This window comes from Leptidea sinapis, chromosome 44 (assembly GCF_905404315.1).
Source record: "Leptidea sinapis chromosome 44, ilLepSina1.1, whole genome shotgun sequence".
Lineage (NCBI taxonomy): Eukaryota > Metazoa > Arthropoda > Insecta > Lepidoptera > Pieridae > Leptidea > Leptidea sinapis.
This window is the reverse complement of record NC_066308.1, coordinates 6,377,061-6,393,456: the sequence shown is the minus strand read 5'-3', so window position 1 is coordinate 6,393,456 and position 16,396 is coordinate 6,377,061. Positions and strand designations below refer to the sequence as shown.

Below are 16,396 nucleotides of genomic sequence, written 5' to 3'. Positions count from 1 at the left end.
GTTTTGACTGATCACGTGATCAAAGTACTGCGAGTACCTTACTCCGAAAGGCGAAAACGTCAGTGCTCACAATAGAATATGGCGGCGATTTATGACGTCATATATTTCCCTAGGTTACTGCGGCAGTTTCCTGCCAGTCCATAACGGAACGAATTTTTCTACAGTGATAGTACTGTGCAGTGCTCGCAGTGCATATCGGAACATACCCTATACAACACTGGACTGGTGGCTGTCAAAGTGCTTTTGTGCCTGTTTGATATTCGCCATTTTGGCGCTGTTAGGCATGTAGAGTGCGGTACTAAAATAGTAATGACAACCTCAGCAAAAATTTATGGTGGGAAACTCTTCACAAAAACAATGTGTACTTTCTAAAGTTGATTCTTGACATATAAATAACACGGAAAACGAACAAAATTAATAATAAAACTGGTCGAAAATATTGTGGAAGTGGCCAAGTTTGGTATTGACCAATTGCATTGGAATGAAAATTTTAATGAGGTATGTAAAGGTAAATTAATGACTATAGTTTTTAACCTACTTACTACTTTAATTTACAATACGTACATTTTAATTACATAACATAAAAGAATATAGGCTTTATGATTGGTTAATGAAGAAGAAACAATAATGTACCTAATTCTTTATTTCAACTTATCGTATGTTGTGATTTATATTATTATTTCGCATTTTATATAATATTCATATCTTATAATTATGTAAAAATAACACATTTGGTACAGATCATAGCTATTAGCCTCGACTTACATCCGCTGCACTTTTTTGGATAACTTGTGCCTATGTATCTACCTACATCTTTTTCAACAAAATTAATTACTTATTTCAAAACAATAATTACATTTCGATCGTCAATAATAATAAGGAATATATTACATTTAATTCAATTCAAATATACAATATGACAAGTTAGCTCACAAAAGGTTTCGTAAATTGTTCGACGAGAGAAAAAGTAATCAATCATAACTAATATGAGAAGTTACATATTTAATTACATAATTGTTACGCAATCGTTTCTAGCGTAATTAATTGATTTTGTGAAATATATTTGATATCTATAGATCTAGCTCCATAATGTGATGACAATATTATCAAGTTAACAAAATGCCAATAGCGCCTCTTTTAGCGACAACAGCGCCCCATTTAGCGACAACAGCGCCCCATTTGAATATATTCTTTGTCATATTTTAGCGCCAACTGACCTACACTTGACGTGCTGCGTATTCTTGAAGGACCAAATTTGTTCACCATCTGTCAATCGTTCCAAGATTCACGTCATCGTTAACACCTCCGGGCAATAAATATGACCTAAACTTATTGTGGACATTTGAAGATAGCAATGACAGCCTTAAATCTATTAAACATTCAGTTTTATTTCTTAAACATAATAATCACTATTTGAAACGTTTTTTCTACCTCTGATAATTAAATAAATCAGCTTATATATTTATTGTAAGACTTCTTATTGTACGCCTATAATGGATTCGATGGAGAATGATATCTTTGGACGCGTTTGGGTTTGGGGCGTGTAGTTAAGCAGGGCAGCTAAGAGGTGTGTGCAGAACATGGAAGCAGGCGCTACAGGTTCAACGAGAGGCTGAGACGGCACAGAGGTCGGAGAGTCCAAGGATGCGTCCGCGAACGCACGACGCTTGCGAACCCGTTCCGACCACGACGGATCAATGCTTTGTTGATATATTCCTGAAATATAAAAATACATGCCTTCATTTTTAATCGTAAAGACCAATAATAATAATTTAATTCAAATAAGTAATACAGAATGACTGACAGTCATGGTCAAATATTGCATAATAGCAAATAACGTGAAGATGACGAACTTATATTTTTTGTACTCTGTGTTGTAGGTATTTGTATCTGTCCTTATCTGCATTCGGTCACTTTTCGTATGAGCATATTGTACCTAATGTTTGGCGAGTACGGGTCGCTGCTCCAACTCCTCTAAAAAAAAATTGCTGTCATGAGACAGCAATTTTTTTTCTCTTAAGTATAGTGGTCTGAGATAAATTGCAAGTTGCTCCTTATAGTCTGCCGAGTATCTTTTGCGACTACGAGAATAGTTGGGGTTTCCATATACTTGGGGATATTTTTGTCAGGGTACTGCTGATACGACCCTAAGAATGATGTTATGTGCTCGTCGTACCTTGCTAGGTCAAATCTTGCAAATTTATATCTTATTCTCATATGTCATTTATCATAACTGAGTGAACTTTCCGTAAACTATGATGTAAATGACATCATAATATTATGATCATTTTAAAGGTAGGTATATCCAATACAGCGACCAACACTATTATTTTTTATGCACTCCATGATATAAGTAAGTACATGGGTATAAAATAAAAGAAAGCCTGCTTAGAGAAATACGAAATAAACCTATAGTATTAAACAGTAATTATAAGATAAGAATTTATCTTCGTATAGCCTCATAACAATTTGCTACGACTTTGTCCGAAATATCCAAGGATTCCGCAGATAAAGCTCAGTACAGCCAAAGCTGTACACGAGATGTACCTTTTTGTTAAGTTGGAATCTTCACCAAAAGAGCTCCCTTCTACTGTAGCTACCTACTTACACGTACCAGCAAATTAGTAGATACCTAACTACCTAAACGATAAGTTTGGACATGAATAAAGAATCATCAACATACATTTTGCAACAAACGATGTAGGTAAGTACATAATATAGTTAATAATTATATATTAATAATTGTAAAAACATTTGTCGGTTATTTGGTCCCCGAGCGGGTGTGAAGCTATCATTCACGCAAACGGAAGACATGTTTACAGTCAACACTGTACTGTAACATGACACCGCGACAAAGAGCCGACGAGTCGAGTTTTCGTGTAAAACAATCTTCACAATTTTTTACAGCTCATAAAAATAGTTAAAAGATATTTAGTTTTCTCTTTTTAATAGACAGTGAAATGTTACCGACTTGGATGACAGCTTTTGTTCTATAATGAGGGTGACATTAGACGCGTCGTTAGACTTTTTATTACGGCTGCGGTGCCTATTTATAATTGTTTGAAGAGTATCTTTTTACATCGCGGCAAATTACCAATCGTCTCAGCTCGGATCGTTTAGTTGAATGTTTTTCTCGATATTTTTATAATGTTGCGACGGACCACTTTCACACGTTGATCGTTAACGTTGTATTATCGTTTAGAATATTTTAAATGAACAAAAGTCGGTGATCCAAAGTAAATATTTATTCAGCTAATTCGCATGATGCGTTTCGGTGTTGGGTTGGAGTGAGAAAAGACACAGGCGACAGTGGCGACTCGCTTACAATCAAAACAAATGACTGAGTGCTCCACACTTAACACGACACATTCAGAAATGGAAACCATATTCTGTTAATTGCTCTGCATTTGTTTGTCGATATTAATAACAATAGATATTTTACCTAGAAGCTAAATAAAATGTTGTTGCTTGCCAAAACCAATGCAAGGAGAGTCTATATTCTATTGTATATTTTTTTTTATGGAATAGGCGGACAAACGAGCGTACGGGTCACCTGTTGTTAAGTGATCACCGCCGCTCACAATCTCTTGGAACAACATCAGAGGAATCACAGGAGCGTTGCCGGCCTTTAAGGAAGGTGTACGCGCTTTTTTTGAAGGTACCCATGTCATATCGTCCCGGAAACACCGCACAAGCAAGCTCATTCCACAGCTTTGTAGTACGTGGAAGAATATTTAATTTGAGTTGTTTGTAAAAATTTTGGAAAAAGTGACAGATAGATAATTATAATGAATAAATATTTATTTTAATTTTATGCAATCATTTTTTTTCTTTTGTGAGAAATCTGAAATGAATCTGAAATGAGAAATCACAAGGGCCCCTAAGATTTTTTTATACCGAGCCCTTCCAAGGCACGCTACGCCACTGGTAAAAGCACAGTCTATGATATTATCTTATATCTTTAAACGAGCAATTCTTGTATATAAATAAATATATAATCTGAATCTCGGAAATGGCTCCAACGATTTTAATGAAATTAAGTATACAGGTAGTTTCGGGGGCGAGAAATGGATCTAGCTAGGTTTCAATTTTGAAAAATGTAGTTTTATCCGTATTTTAATGAGAAACTGCTACAATAACATTAGAAATTTCGCCACTATATACAAGACTTTAATAGCTCAGACATTGGGAGATCCGGAAAGCAGAAGAACCCGGTTCGAATCCAGATCTCCTATTAGTTTTTTTTTTGTTCAAGTTTTGTACATTCTTAAAAATCCGAGCAAGGCTCGGTCGTCCAGGTACTAGTATTAAAAGAGGGCACAGTGGAGAATTCGTTTTTGAAAAATATTTCACTAATAGACAGTCTGCCTTGGAGAAAATGATTTCCTATCCAAAGTAGTTAGTCACTTGCCCCAAGATTAGGGAGCAAGTTCAAAAGTGTGTTAATTCTTGATAGGACCAGAAATATGTATCCAAACTTTGTTTAACACATTAAAAAGTGTTAGTAATCTTAACGTGCGTTTGGAGTAAAACTTAGGTATAAATTATTAACTTTACGAATAATTAAGGGATAGCAGGGGTTGGACTTAGTATCCCGTAGCACGAATTTGGATGTAAAAAATATTGTAGTTGATAGAGCTTTATTCCACAATTATAATGATAACATTCTTATAACAAGGTAATGCACCGTTTTCAAGAAAAAAATGAAATATAAAAAATAGATATATAAATAATGAAAAAAAAATTCTAACCTAAAACAGGTAAATCACGTAAATAAATATCCCGTAGCACGAATTTGGATGTAAAAAATATTGTAGTTGATAGAGCTTTAGTCCACGATTATAATAATACCACTGATATTACAAGGTAATCCACCATTTTTAAGAAAATAACGAAAAAAATTCTAACCTAAAATAGGTAAATCACTTAAATAAACACTACATGAGCGCTGATATCGCGGGAGGCTAAAAACTGTCATAAAATGATTTTGGTTTCTTCGTAAAATATTAGGACAGGCAAATGGTTCAAGCCCATACAGCCATAAATTGTATGAAAAACAGTGAAATGATATGTAAAAAAAAGTCTGTGACAGATTAAACTATCTATCCGCCATCAACTAATCAGAGATCCCGCCCTCGACTAATCAAGAACCTCAACCGTCAAGCAGTCGTGATTATTTTTAAGCCGATGAAACACCAATAAAATTTGTAATTATCATAAAAAACCAATGACGATTTTATATTCATCCAATCGGACTGTGGGCTCTTTCATATGCAGTAAAAAGCATGCAGAGTCAAATCTAATGTTAGCTGCGGAAATGGTACTTGGTGTGACGGTATTCGAAACATTACCACAAGTATTTTATCAACTACAATTCATTAAAATTGGTTAGGCCCGCTACGCTCGGCTCGTGCGTTGTTTTAACTGTCCTAACATAACCTAACCTAACCAATTTTAATGAATTGTTGTTGATAGAGCTGTAGTCCACGTTTATAGTGCTACCCCTCTTATTGGGGGAAACGCCTACATTTTGTTTCATACACTCGCCGGCCGCCATCGCGGCACGCTACGCTCGGCTCGTGCGTTATTTTAACTGTTCTAACATAACCTATACTAACCAATTTTAATAAATTATTGTAGATGATAGAGCTTTGGGGATTGATGAACATGAACAATAAACCCTTTTAAAAATGTTTTCCTTTTATCTAAAAATAATTATTGATGAAGCCGTCTAATCTGTCATAGACTATTTTTTACATTTCATTTCACTGTTTTTCATACAATTTATGGCTGTATGGGCTTCAACCCTTTGCCTGTCCTAATATTTTACGAAGAAACCAAAATCATTTTATGACAGTTTTTAGCCTCCCGCGATATCAGCGCTCATGTAGTGTTTATTTAAGTGATTTACCTATTTTAGGTTAGAATTTTTTTCGTTATTTTCTTGAAAACGGTGCATTACCTTGTAATAAGAGTGGTATCATTATAATCGTGTACTAAAGCTCTATCAACTACAATATTTTTAACCTCATAATTCGTGCTACGGGATACTAAGTTTTAACCGATAACAGTATACTTATCAATGATATTATATACTCGTACAATAAACAGGTAGATATATCAGGTAGGTCGGCTAATAGCAGCGAGCTAATCGGAACGTATTCGTGGCGTGACAATAATAATCTAAAATGCCAACCTGTGTGTTAAGAAAATGTAAAAACTATATTTGCAAGATATATAAGAGTGAAGGTATTTCATACCATACGAAAGTATATAAAAAAGTACGTCGTATTTGTATTTTATCACGATTTTATTTCATATTTACAAATAAATCTCGAATTATTAACGTGGTGGTACGAGCAAGATAGAGATTATGATTTCAACTCCAGCGCGACAAGGACAAATAGTATGTGTCATAGATTAATCAACCAGAAGTGAAATCGTAGGCAGAATACATAGCGTTCGTAACCGCTTGATTGCGGAACTTCTTGCGGAACTTGCGGAAGGTCTACTCGCAAAATCGACAACGACACATTTGGAACGATACGATAATACTCCGAATATATCGCAACTACCCTGTCTGCTACGGGATGATCGAGGTATATTTTAGGAGAATTTAGGAAATGATGTAAAAAAGGCGTTGTTGCAGTGAATGTTATACGAAATTTAATATTTTTTAATAAACAAGTGCGTATAGCTGAACGATCAAACTACAAAAACAAGTTTTAGGGTAGGTAGCGGACGTAGACAGTAAATGCTATCTGCTTGCGTAGGAGTTTTTTCAGTAACACTGCCCTTTCGGTATATCCCTTGCTAACTGCAGAAGAATCAATGGATCATTTTCTGTTTCTCCCATTATCTTATTGTTTTTTTTATCTATGGTCGAATTACGAATTATGGGCAAACACCTAGTACCTAAAGTATAATTCTAATTAAAAGTTTAATTATTTTTATGTACCCAATGAACTAAATAAATATGAGAGTAAATAATTAGGGATTAATACTATATGTACCAACAACGAAAACATCTAATTACTGTATTATTATCAAGCTACTGTTTTTGCCAAACGAGTGGAGCTGTACAAACAAAAGTTAGGTATTTGTTTTGATAGGATTTACCCGCTAACTCGCCCATAATATATAACAGCTGGCCAAAGCTGTTCCCAACAATAAATTTGGAAAAAAATATTGCCTTGGTATTTTTGGTGACTTCTGTTACATATTCTAAATTATACGTACTACTGCGATTTTTTTTCTACCAGCTTTAGTCCGGTCAATTTAGACATTCGAAGGTGCATAAAATATAAAATTTGTTATCGTCATAATATGCACACGTTTCCACTATTCCTATGAGGTAGTGTACTAAGCGCGTTTTTTAATAACTTTTATAACTTTTTGAATCGTTACATCTCAGAAACGGTGGCTCGTAGGTGTCTTGGGTACTTTTATGATAAAACTTACCGTTTTGCTGAAAATCGCGAAAAACTCATTTTCTTGACCAAAGGTCAAACACTTGAATAATTTTTTTTCCATACACGGGAACGACGGGGAACTTTTAAAATTTTACTGATTTTCAGCTTGTTGGGATTTTATATACCTTCACTCTCACTTTTTAGTCTAGATTGACCGGACTACTTTACTCCTCAATTGATATTTGATAATTTTTGCTTATTGATAGTTGATTATTTTTGTAAATTATTTTAGCAATTCACTCTGAATTTGCTGTAGAATGGTATAGACTATAGAGGATGCATTAAGTTTTACTACCTACGCCCAATTGCATTTTTCTTATTAAAAAAAGAAAAATCTTTAGAATTAACATCGCAGGCACTGATAGTTTCAACTGAGAAAGATATATACAGAAACTATTGGACATAGTTGCACGAGATTAGTTAGAGGGTTGCGATGTATATAAATCTGTCCAAAACTAAAGATATGGTGATATGCAAGAATCTCCAAATCTCTGTCCATACGTTACAGAACTGAATCTAGAGTAGGCGCGGATGTACAAATATGGAGTTTGAGTTTATGATGAATAGTGTAGAGAGCAAGATATACAATCCCAGATTGGAGCCGCTCAAAAATTATGTAAAAAGTATTGTACAACTGCAAGTTATCGTTTAAGCTCCGAGTTTAAGGACGCGTTCTCAAAACAGAGAGGTATCGAATCGCACCCCTACACTGACACCGCTTAACACGTGCGAATTTTCCTGCAGGCGATGTGTATAGAAGCTTTTGAGATCTGATGCTATCGGAGAATGTTACAATTGACATTTTGAAGGCTTTTTTTAATGAAAATAAGGGACGAGACGAGTAGGCTGTTCAGTTGATGGCAATTGTTACGCCCTGCCCATTACCATGCAGTGCCGCTCAGGAATCTCGAAAAACCCAAAAATTCTAAGCGGCACTACGATTGCGCTCGTCACCATGAGACATAAGATGTTAAGTCTCATTTGCCCAGTAATTTCACTAGCTACGGCGCCCTTCAGACCGAAACACAATAACATTTGTACACATTACTGCTTCGCGGCATAAATAGGCGCCGTTGTAGTACCCATAATCTAGCCGGCATCCTGTGCAAATGAGTCGCCCACTGGTAATTGTTAAGGTATTCCTCCGCGTCGGCTGAAATCGAAAAATGTTACAGACCGTCAAATGAGGAATAGTAGTATATCTGAGTCATAAGTTACGACACGATAGTTGAGCCGATTACAACTTCTAATGATGAGGAAATAGAAGGCCGACGGCGCGCTGGTTATAGATAGAAGTCATGGGTGTGAGAAAAATCTGGAATCGACCAGTATCATACAGTATAACAAAAAAAACCGACTTCTTCCTTTAAAAAAACCGACTTCAAAAACTGAAAAGTATCAAATAACTAAAATTTAATTTAAAACACCTCGCAAACCTTTACTTTTAATATTAATAAAATACTATTATTTGTATGTGCTACCTATTGATAGGTTTAAAGTCAGTGCCAAGCCCTAAACAAAATTAAACTTAATATTATAAACAGCTTACTTACTGTACTTATTTAGGTTGTCTGGCCATGCGTGTCTGTCCGCTTGGGTTGTTTTGTTCTAGACGAAGCTATCCCGCTCAAAGTCACGCGTGGCGAGTGTAGGTACCTTTATTACATTTGGCTTGGCACCGACTTCAAAGCTATCAATATGTAGCACATACAAATAATAGTATTTTATTATTATGAATGGTAAAGGTTTGCATAAGAGGTGTATTCAATTAAATTTTTAGTTATTTGATACTTTTCAGTTTTTGAAGTCGGTTTTTTAAACGTAGTTTATTTTTATTTTTTACGTTTTAGTGTCAGTTAATAATAATATATAATAAACCTGAATGAATGCTTCAAAAAAAAGCCGTACACGATGACAATTATATCATCCAGGTAGACGAAAATTTTCATATAAATGTTCATAAAATGAAAACTACTGGGCCACACTATGTAAAATTTTTATGGGACCAAATGGCATCTATTTCGCATCAAACAAAAGAATTACGTAAATCGGATCATAAATCTCAGAGTAATCGGTATACATATATAAAAAAAATACCGATCGAATTGATAGCCTCCTCCTTTTTGAAGTCGGTTAAAAATGGACGACGTTTTCTGGTTTTCACAGTACACGACGAGGTATGATCGGCCAACCTCTAATAGAGGCAATACCCGCTAAGTTACGCTACCTTGGCGGGGCCCTGTTTAAATTTTGCTTGGTTTATTAAAGATTTCTCACAAAAGAAAAAAATTTTTGCAAAAAATTAAAAGAAATATTTATTCATCATAATTATCTATTTGTCACTTTCTCAAAAAGTTTTAAAAAATTTCAAATTAAATAAATACTCTCCTTGCCATTTTTTTGGCAAGCAGCAAAAGTTTTTATTAATTTTTCCTTACGCACGTCGGGGCCCCTGTGGCCCGGGGGCCCCGTATAATTTATACGGGGATACATAGAGGAGAAGTGTACCTTTCTTAAGAATAGGACCATAATAATTGTTACTAGCGCACATAACGTTCCTCGACAACATCTTAATTTTGTTTATTTTTGGAACCTTTTCTTTAAAGGGAATAATTTTAGACCAGTCCTCTGTGAACGAACGGCTGGATCACTTGGCGTTGCGTAGAGACGTCGCTTCATTGTGTGTCTTCTGCGGCATTTATCACGGGCAGTGTTCTGAAGAGCTGTTTCACTTGATTCCTGCCGCCGAATTCCACCTTCGCACGACACGCCATAAATTAGGATATCATCCCCACCACCTGCATGTGTGGCGATCCTCCACAGTGCGGTTTTCAAGGACCTTGCTTCCTCGTACTACAAAGCTGGGGAATGAGCTTCCTTGGGCGGTGTTTCCGGGACAATACGACATGGGTACCTTCAAAAAAGGCGGGTACACCTTCCTTAAAGTTCGGCAACGCTCCTAAGATTCCTTTGGTGTTGCAAGAGAATGTGGGCGGCGGTGATCACTTAACACCAGGTGACCCGTACGCTCGTTTGTATTTCCATAACAAAAATATTGCTGGACTTTCTCAATGATACCACGTATTGGAAATGGAGCGACCGCCCTCAGGCTATTGAATAATATATTTTATTGTTCGATTTTACATTGTTGACTTTACATTCACATTTATAAAACATAAGACGCCCACTGAGTTTCTTCGGCGCGTTCTTCTCAGGTCTGAGGTATACCTTTTTGGATGGGCGGTACTTTTTGACTTTTAATATTTTAATATGTAATATTATATCCTATTTTGAATTAAAATATTTGAATTTGAATTGATTTCATTGGCACACAAAATGTAGTTCTAATGCCACAAATATTTTGGTATTTCAATAACAGTTCAATTTGTCAACAGTATTTGTTTAGGTACCAATAAAAGTTATCACTTAATGAAGATCACAAAATGGCGTCGAGGCTTGTATGATAAACATTTCATGAGTGACGAAATGAACCAGGGGGAGATGTAGGCGTAGTAGTTATCCTTTCCCATGCTCTCTTGCAGCGCTATGGAACATTGCTGGTTCTTAAAGTGGTGTATTTGGTCTTTTGCAGGTCATGTCATATCAAACTGGTTTGGTAACACATCTAGATGGTGAAGTTGATATTTAAGGGCTTAAGGCCCGGTATCCACATAGGCGGAGAGGAGAGGAGATAAACCGCGAAACTGTCTGGTTATTTCTACCAAAGCGGAGAGGAGAAGTGAGCTGTGCTTATAACAACGCTTTCGGGTGTGCGAGGCGCGGGGAGAAGGTTAGCGGGCAAAATTCTATGGACAAACGAGACATCTCCTCTCCACTTGATCCATTTCCACCGAAGCTAAGCTAGAGATGTGGAAATAACGAAATCTAATCAAAATACTTGTCCTCTCCTCTACGCTTTGGTGGATACCGGGCCTGAAGGTCTATGCTTGAAGGTTCGGGAAAACTGCAACATTTGGACATATTATGTCCTAACGTAGCTAACTGACATAAAAACGCACCATAGCTAGTAGTCTGCACGGGATAGGTGCGCGACATTTGCATGCACCTGAGCCGTGCACGATAAGCTCGCTTCCTCGCCGCGAGCGCCGCAGCTTCTCCGTCACGAGCGATGCCCCCGGCGCTTTGCTGACGGCGTAATGCCACCTGGAGATATAACACAGTTCAGCTTTGTGTATCAGATAGATAGATTTCCGGCTTATAATAAACCATTGATCGTACGTTTGTTTTAGAGAAATCCTTTAATTTACAAAAATAAATTAATGTTGCAATGTCCAGGAAACCGTCTTACTCTAAAATTATTTATATGGCAAAACAACGTTTGCCGTGTCAGCGAGTAAATATATATATAAATATATATAAATCCAGTGTCCTGATATTTGTTCGCAGTAAACAACTAAACTAATGAAAGAACTCAATCGAGATTACTTCATGGAGTGTAGTTTAGTCCAACTTGAGAGATAGGATAGTTTTTAATTCGATTTGGGACCCATAAGTATTTTTATTTCCAATATTTGTTTTGTATAGACATATTTTCTATGAGAGAAATTATTGACGCACGGTTTGACAGTTCTGCTGTGTAACAATTTCATTATAACAACAGGGAGCATATTTCACGAAAAAACAGTATTTTATTTAGGTACTAGCTGAGCCGGCAAACGTTGTAATGCCATATAAATTAATAAACAATTGTAATAAACAAATTGGAGTATGAAAAATAGATGTTTGCCGATTCTCAGACGTCCCGCAATTTTTAAATCTGTAATATTATCTTCGAAAATATTCATTTAAATCATATTATGCTGTAAAGGGCCATATACATTTATATTAAATCAACAATGTATTTAAGTTATTTAATTAGATAAGGATTAATGCTGTATTGGTTAAAATCGCTTCGAAAATTAGCGATTATGTGTCGTAAAAAGTAAATGACAAAAAAATGTTATTGTGGGATATCCATAAGAGATAGACATATACCACAGCGGAGTTTTCTGTAGACCTTTTCAATGTGTACATTACTTAGTACATTATTTTGATAAATCTCGTAGGGTTCAGCCTGCTTTTGAAATGTAAGCGGAAAAAATGTAATTATTTACGACATCACATTAGAAACCTCAAAAATAACAGTATTTCTCCAATGTTATTATACACATAAACCTTCCTCTTCAATCACTCTATCTATTAAAAAAAAACCGCATCAAAATCCTGCTTTAAAGATTTAAGCATACATTGGGATATAGGGACAGAGAAAGCGACTTTGTTTTATATTATGTAGTAATTATGTACCTACAGAACAACGTCTGTCGGGTCAGATAGTAAATGAAATATGAATAATAATTGAATGTCTAATGGAATAAAAATAAAGATATTTTTCTTCTACCAATATTCATTGTAAAAATAGGTAGGTACATATAAACATCCATGACTCGGAAACAAACATCCATATTTGTCATGCAAATGATTAAATAAGGGTCAAGTTTACGAATATTAACAATTAAACTTAATTATAATTGTATTAATGATCTTAGGACCTAAGTTCCGATGTACAGCTATGAGTGGTTTGCACGTTACGACTTCAGTTTATAAATAAACTAGTCTTTACCCGCTATTTCGTGCGCATTTTTATTTTTTAATATACTCACTTTGCAAATAATTTACAACAAACTGCTGTGGTTAATACATTTTTATAATTTACCAGCTTTAGAACTTTCATCCCCATTTTTCACCCCACACAGGTCTAAATTTTAAAAACGCTAGAACAAATATTTTACAGTTTAATGGTGTTATCTTCGATAGTAAAGAACTTTCATACAAACTTCCACCCCTTATTTCAACCATTTAAGCCATTTATGCTCGATAAAAGGTAGCCTTTATCCGTTCCCAAGCTCAGTTTAAAAAAAAATGTAGGTACAGAGATAGACTCTTGTCCATCTAAATTTCATCAAAATCAGTGGTTTAGGCGTGAAAGCGTCACAAACAAACTTACATTCACATTTATAATATTAGCAGGGATATGACTGTACCTAAATTACAGAAATGTTTGTTGGAATGATCGCCAACCTGCAAGATTCTAAGAAACAAAGAAAAATAATAAAGAAACTGGGAGTCGAAGGGAGAGGGTCACTTCACATAATACAGAATACAGAGCCGTACTGGATTTAAAATATCATCAAACATACACCTATAATTAGGTAAAAACTTATTAAATTATTAATTAACTAGCTGACGTCGGGTCAGAAGCTATTCTGTCAATAGAAAATGATGTAAGTATTCGGGAATTATGTAGTCTAAAGCCATCGGAAATGTGTAATCATAATCGTCATCATTATATTTTCAGCCGGAAGACGTCCACTGCTGGACAAAGGCCTCGCAAATGTGTAATCAAAGTTAATGAGTTAAAAATGAAACAAAAACGTATTTCTTAATGATTTTAGAACTATGAAATGATAAGGATCAATATCGTATTTGTGTAAACAGCTTTTACATTACCGCTTTATAATTGCCAATTTATTAAAGTATTAACGTGGATATAGTATAGTATGTTATCCTTATGACAGAGACATATTATGCCATTGCGGACTTTTCTATAGACCTACGTAAGATACATAATTCCACCATACATTATTTTGTTATATAATATCTCAAAGCATTTACGCTGAAAGCTCCCAGACGGCTTATTTTTTCCGACACCTCCAACAAATATCATTAATGTACACAAATATGTTAACAAACACTTAACATATTATATTTTAAAACATTCCTCGAAAACCACGCTATCCATTGGTGAAAATAACATGAAAATCTGTGCAGTAGTTTTTGAGTTTATCGCAAACAGACAGACGCGGCGGAGGACTTTGTTTTATAATATTCAGTGATTATTTAGCCTTGATATTTAATATATAGGTACTCTTTTAGATGTTTTGGGAACAAAACAAATAAAAATACCTGAGCTGCCATGACACGCTGTCTCTCCAGCACCAGCAAACATCCAGGACACCGGCAGTCTCTCCACCGACACAGTCTCTTGTGTCCCTTCAGACAAGATATCACTCCGTGGTTCCGACACCTCGCACACTTGGGCGTCCGGAGAGTCTTGCGAGACACCACCTCATTCTCACTTCGCATGATGCATTCATTAAGAACTGACTTTAAAAACCAAGTGTTTATAATCCACAAACAATAAGTCTTTACTTTTTACTTAATAAAATCTTCGAAAATACTCAAGTTTATTGATCAAATAAACGATAAATTGCTAAAGATGTTGTTAATTATGAGGCGGCATGCTCTCTGAAACATTATTTCAAGATTGATGAATGTTTTGGTTTGGAAATGGAGTGGAGTATTGGTATAGACTCCGCCCCGAATTGTCATTGGTTGTTGAAGCAGTGGGCGGGTATTGTCTGCTGTGAAATCTATGTCATGTTATTTAAAAATTAAATATTACGTTGCTACCTAGGAAGGATGATCTAAATTATTACAATTAGAACCAAATGATTGCGGCTAAGTGCGATGCTCATTTTCGCACCGAGTTCCGTACTCCAATAATATGTTCGTTTTAAATAAAATATACCATTACATACTGAATTTATACGTATTATATGTGTATATTATATAGCGTACACCAATTCTTAATCTTTATTATATTACCTACAGCTTCACTGGAAAACAGAGTCGTGATATTTTACATGTCGCCCATAAGAAGTAAGAACTAAACGGAATAAATTATACTGAACATGTTTGGTAGAAAAGGTTAAAATTACGAAACTTATATTAACATTAAAATTGTCGTAAAAGATGTCTAAGAGACAAAAATAACAACCTCGCCCCCTGTTGCCGTATATGTATAACGGCGACCAGCCTAGCGAAACTCTTAAGGCGACACTAAATGCCGGCGACTTTGAGCGATATGAGTTCACGGCTCCTATGTAACAAAGCCAATATTTTCAAAATTCTTGCGTCGAAAATTTAACATTTTAACAGGCGCAAACGGTTTAATTGCTTACAATCCTCATTATTGATTACTAATATTAATAAATGTACCAACACAAAAAAGTAAAAGCTATAAGAAAAACTTAAGCAGTATACTAAACAAATGCATCATGCCGAGAAAAAACTTGTTTAACTGCAAACAAAACTGGTAGTTCATAATAGCTCTGGAGTGTTATGTTTAACCAACAGCAAGCATTAGCAACCTACAAGTAAGACTTAAGGGTATGTGTAACAGGATATAGTAGTATTCATAGCTCCAAATGCTATATTTTCACCACAAAACTTGTCTAAAAACACATTGTTTGCGTGTTTTCTGCTTACTCTTCGCCTTAAGAAAAAAGCGATTCACTCGATTGTACACGTGCAATCATTGATAGATTGACAGATGATATTATAAAGAACGGAGGAAGCCGAAATCCACTACGTTTTAAGGATCTGTTCGCTTTCAAACTTAGGAAGAATATACTGTTCGCCATATTGTAATTACTATTTCAAATCACTGCACGTTCCATACCAAACTAAATTTCAATTTTTACTTAGGCGGTCCCACCTCTAAATACCTAGTATTTATATGCTCTTTGATGGCGACTCTTGACAGAGACTTGAGACCAGCGACAATAAAGTATTATACTTGATATAATAACTGGATGAAAACGATATCCTATCTCGGACGGTGATTGCCAATTAATGCTCAAATTTCAATCGTGTTAGCCACTGTCCCTTCTGTACTGATAAAATAATTGATACTCGATGAAATATTCTGTTATTCGTAATATAAGTTTTATTATAAAATGACTTCTCTTACTTTTTTGTTTTGTTTTATAAAATCAATTTATTGAATAATTGACACTTGACAGACTAAATCATTAATTGGGTGATTATAAATTATTGTATGCCTTCTCAGTTCTGCTCGGTCA

At 35.3% G+C, this 16,396-nt stretch overlaps 1 protein-coding gene and 1 long non-coding RNA gene across 2 annotated transcripts in view; one reads left to right on the top strand and one right to left on the bottom strand.

Annotated features, from left to right (window-relative positions):
* The first annotated feature begins 50 nt into the window (after positions 1–50).
* LOC126977335 (uncharacterized) overlaps positions 51–16,396 on the top strand; it is an 89,048-nt gene continuing 72,702 nt past the window's right edge. Inside the window, exon 1 of the long non-coding RNA XR_007732188.1 lies at positions 51–113. This is a non-coding gene — a long non-coding RNA (uncharacterized LOC126977335). The remainder of the gene's footprint in view (positions 114–16,396) is intronic.
* Positions 626–14,781, bottom strand: LOC126977315 (doublesex- and mab-3-related transcription factor 2). The gene is made up of 3 exons (XM_050826091.1): positions 14,436–14,781; positions 11,492–11,636; positions 626–1,716 (listed from the first exon to the last, which is right to left on the bottom strand). Exons 1-3 carry the CDS (start codon positions 14,613–14,615, stop codon positions 1,478–1,480), a joined length of 564 nt encoding a protein of 187 aa, XP_050682048.1. The 5' UTR covers positions 14,616–14,781; the 3' UTR covers positions 626–1,477.